The 2500-nt window shown below is 44.3% G+C and overlaps 1 protein-coding gene across 3 annotated transcripts in view; it reads left to right on the forward strand.

The window, feature by feature from the left end:
* dnm2b (dynamin 2b) overlaps window positions 1-2500 on the forward strand; it is a 17393-nt gene that overhangs the window by 8231 nt on the left and 6662 nt on the right. For 2 of the 3 annotated variants that reach the window (XM_060860786.1, XM_060860784.1), the window contains one exon: window positions 120-258. In XM_060860786.1, the coding sequence (XP_060716769.1) occupies window positions 120-258 (139 nt within the window). Of the gene's footprint in view, window positions 1-119; window positions 259-1407; window positions 1547-2500 lie in introns of all 3 variants that reach the window. The other variant, XM_060860787.1, reaches the window with a different exon arrangement.

The raw sequence follows: 2500 nt of genomic DNA on the forward strand, positions 1-2500 counted from the left end.
GACCATAAATGGAGAGAGAATTAAGATAGAAAAACATGTTTATTTCTCCCAGTCATCGTGTGTGTGTGTGTGTGTGTGTGTGTGTGTGTGTGTGTGTGTGTGTGTACGGCGTGTATCAGGACGGGTTTGTTCACCCCTGACCTGGCCTTCGAGGCCATAGTGAAAAAGCAGATCATTAAGCTGAAGGAGCCGTGTCTCAAATGCATCGACCTGGTGATCCAGGAGCTCATCAACACAGTCAGGCAGTGCACTACAAAGGTAGCGCATGCAGCCATAGGGGGCGCTGCAGAGCGAGAGAGTGGGGGAGGGGAACCATCTGCACAGCTTCCACGTACAATCATTTAAATGGATGTAAAATCTTTAACCGAATCTTTTCACTTTCTAACGTTTTTTACTGTCGGTGTTTTCATTAGATTTTCTTTAGAAACAGCTGAAAGTGCTTTTGACAGCAGACTGAAGCTGTGCAGATGTCTCCATGTTCTCCACCCGGTTCTCCATGCCTCAGCCTCCGAGTCAGCATGTAGACCAGGCCACTTTTACCTACTGACTCTGGTCTTGGTTAAAGATCAGCTTCTGGATTCAGCAGTTTCACCTCAACATCCACTCGTCTACAGTAGGCGGGTGGAGGGATGGGTGGAGCGATGGGTGGAGGGATGAAGGACTGACGGATAACGGAAGAACAAACAGATAAAAGTCGAACGCGGAACGAACGGATTTATGAGTTTGGTGCATGAATGAACTGGACAGATGAAGGAGAGAGCTATAAGAATGAACAGATTAGATGAATGGATGCAATGGATGGATGGATGGATGGATGGATGGATGGATGGATTATTTAGGTGATGGACATTTGATAGATTATACAGAACGGGGCAGATGTAAGAATTAGATGAAGTAAAGAGATGTCATTAGCGGATGAAATAAAGTAGATGGATGGATTAGTAGATGTTCAGTCAAAGTGACAGTAATGGATGGATTTATGAACGAACGCCTTTACAAGGTGAACGTCGGATGAACAAAACAGATCAATTCGAGATTTATGACTTGACTTGGACTTCATCGGACAGATGAAGTGACAGACGGAGTAGACGATGAAGAGATCAATCAGACATGTCGATTATTCGTTCCCACAAAGTACCCGAGGTGAAGTGAATAAATAAATCCATAACGTAGGTGAGATCTGTAGAAACCAGAAGCTCATCTGATACAAGATTCGTGTTCTGCTCAGATTTTGTTTGCTCTCTCAGTTTATTTCTTGCTTTCTCTGTCCTTTTTCTCTGTCTTTCTTTTTTTTTTTTGTTGCATTTTACCTTCGTGAACCTGACCACCTTTCCCTCTCATTGCCCTGACATAAAAATGACCCACACGCCACATTGCCCCCCCTCCCCATTTCCCACGATCCCCCAGGACGGGTTTGTTCACCCCTGACCTGGCGTTCGAGGCCATAGTGAAAAAGCAGATCGTTAAGCTGAAGCAGCCGTGTCTCAAATGCGTGGATCTGGTCGTGTCCGAACTCTCCGCTCTCGCCCTCAAGTGCACAAATAAGGTAAAGGGCATGATGTGCTGGGGGGAGGGAGGGGACGTGAAAGATGGATTTAGATATAAAGAGTGGATGGAGGGATTGTTGACATATTTAACATAAATAATGTGTTGAAAAAGAAAACGCGGTGAAGTCTGGGGATTTATTTGGTGGAATGATCAATAGATGATTGTTGTGATGGATTAAATAGACGGATGGATGGATTGCACAGAGTGATAAGTCCGTAGACGGGTTAGACGGATGGATGGATTGCACAGAGTGATAAGTCCGTAGACGGGTTAGACGGATGGATGAAATAGATGCAAGTTAGAGGGATAGATAGATTAGATTAAATAGACGTAGGCTATTAATGTCAGAGATAAACAGTGCAAGTATAAATAAATAAATATAAACTAGCTTATACAATGTGGCCAAAAGTATGTGCACCCCTGATCATGGTTCTTCCCTTAAATGATACCACAATCTGTTCTTTACTGGAACTTCACTGGACTCCAAACTCTGCTCCATCATGACAATGTCCCTGTACACAAAGCCGCTGAGCTGCATGAAGACATGGTGTGGAGGTGAAGTTTGGAGTGAAGAACTCGAGTGTTCTGCACTGAGCCCTGACTCTGACCCAACACCTTTGGCAGGAACTGAAACTGCTGGAGTCTCCTGAACATCCCAAATTCAGGGTCTGATCTCACTGAATCCACACAACCACAACCCAACATCTTCCAGGAGAGAAGAGTGGAGCTGGTTATAACAGTGAGGAGAAATAAATCAATAAAATGTCTGTGGTTTTGGAGCAGAATATACAATACTCAGGTGTGCACATATTTTTGCACAATAGTGAATGAATATTACTGTGTATGAGTGTTTGTTTATATTGTTTGGCTTCTGTTCACATCTCCCCTGCAGTCGTACTCACGGTGACGCTCCACCATAAAACCCCTGAATCTCACCTCCTGCCATCCGAGC

The sequence above is a fragment of the Tachysurus vachellii genome, chromosome 24, assembly GCF_030014155.1.
Source record: "Tachysurus vachellii isolate PV-2020 chromosome 24, HZAU_Pvac_v1, whole genome shotgun sequence".
Taxonomy (NCBI): domain Eukaryota; kingdom Metazoa; phylum Chordata; class Actinopteri; order Siluriformes; family Bagridae; genus Tachysurus; species Tachysurus vachellii.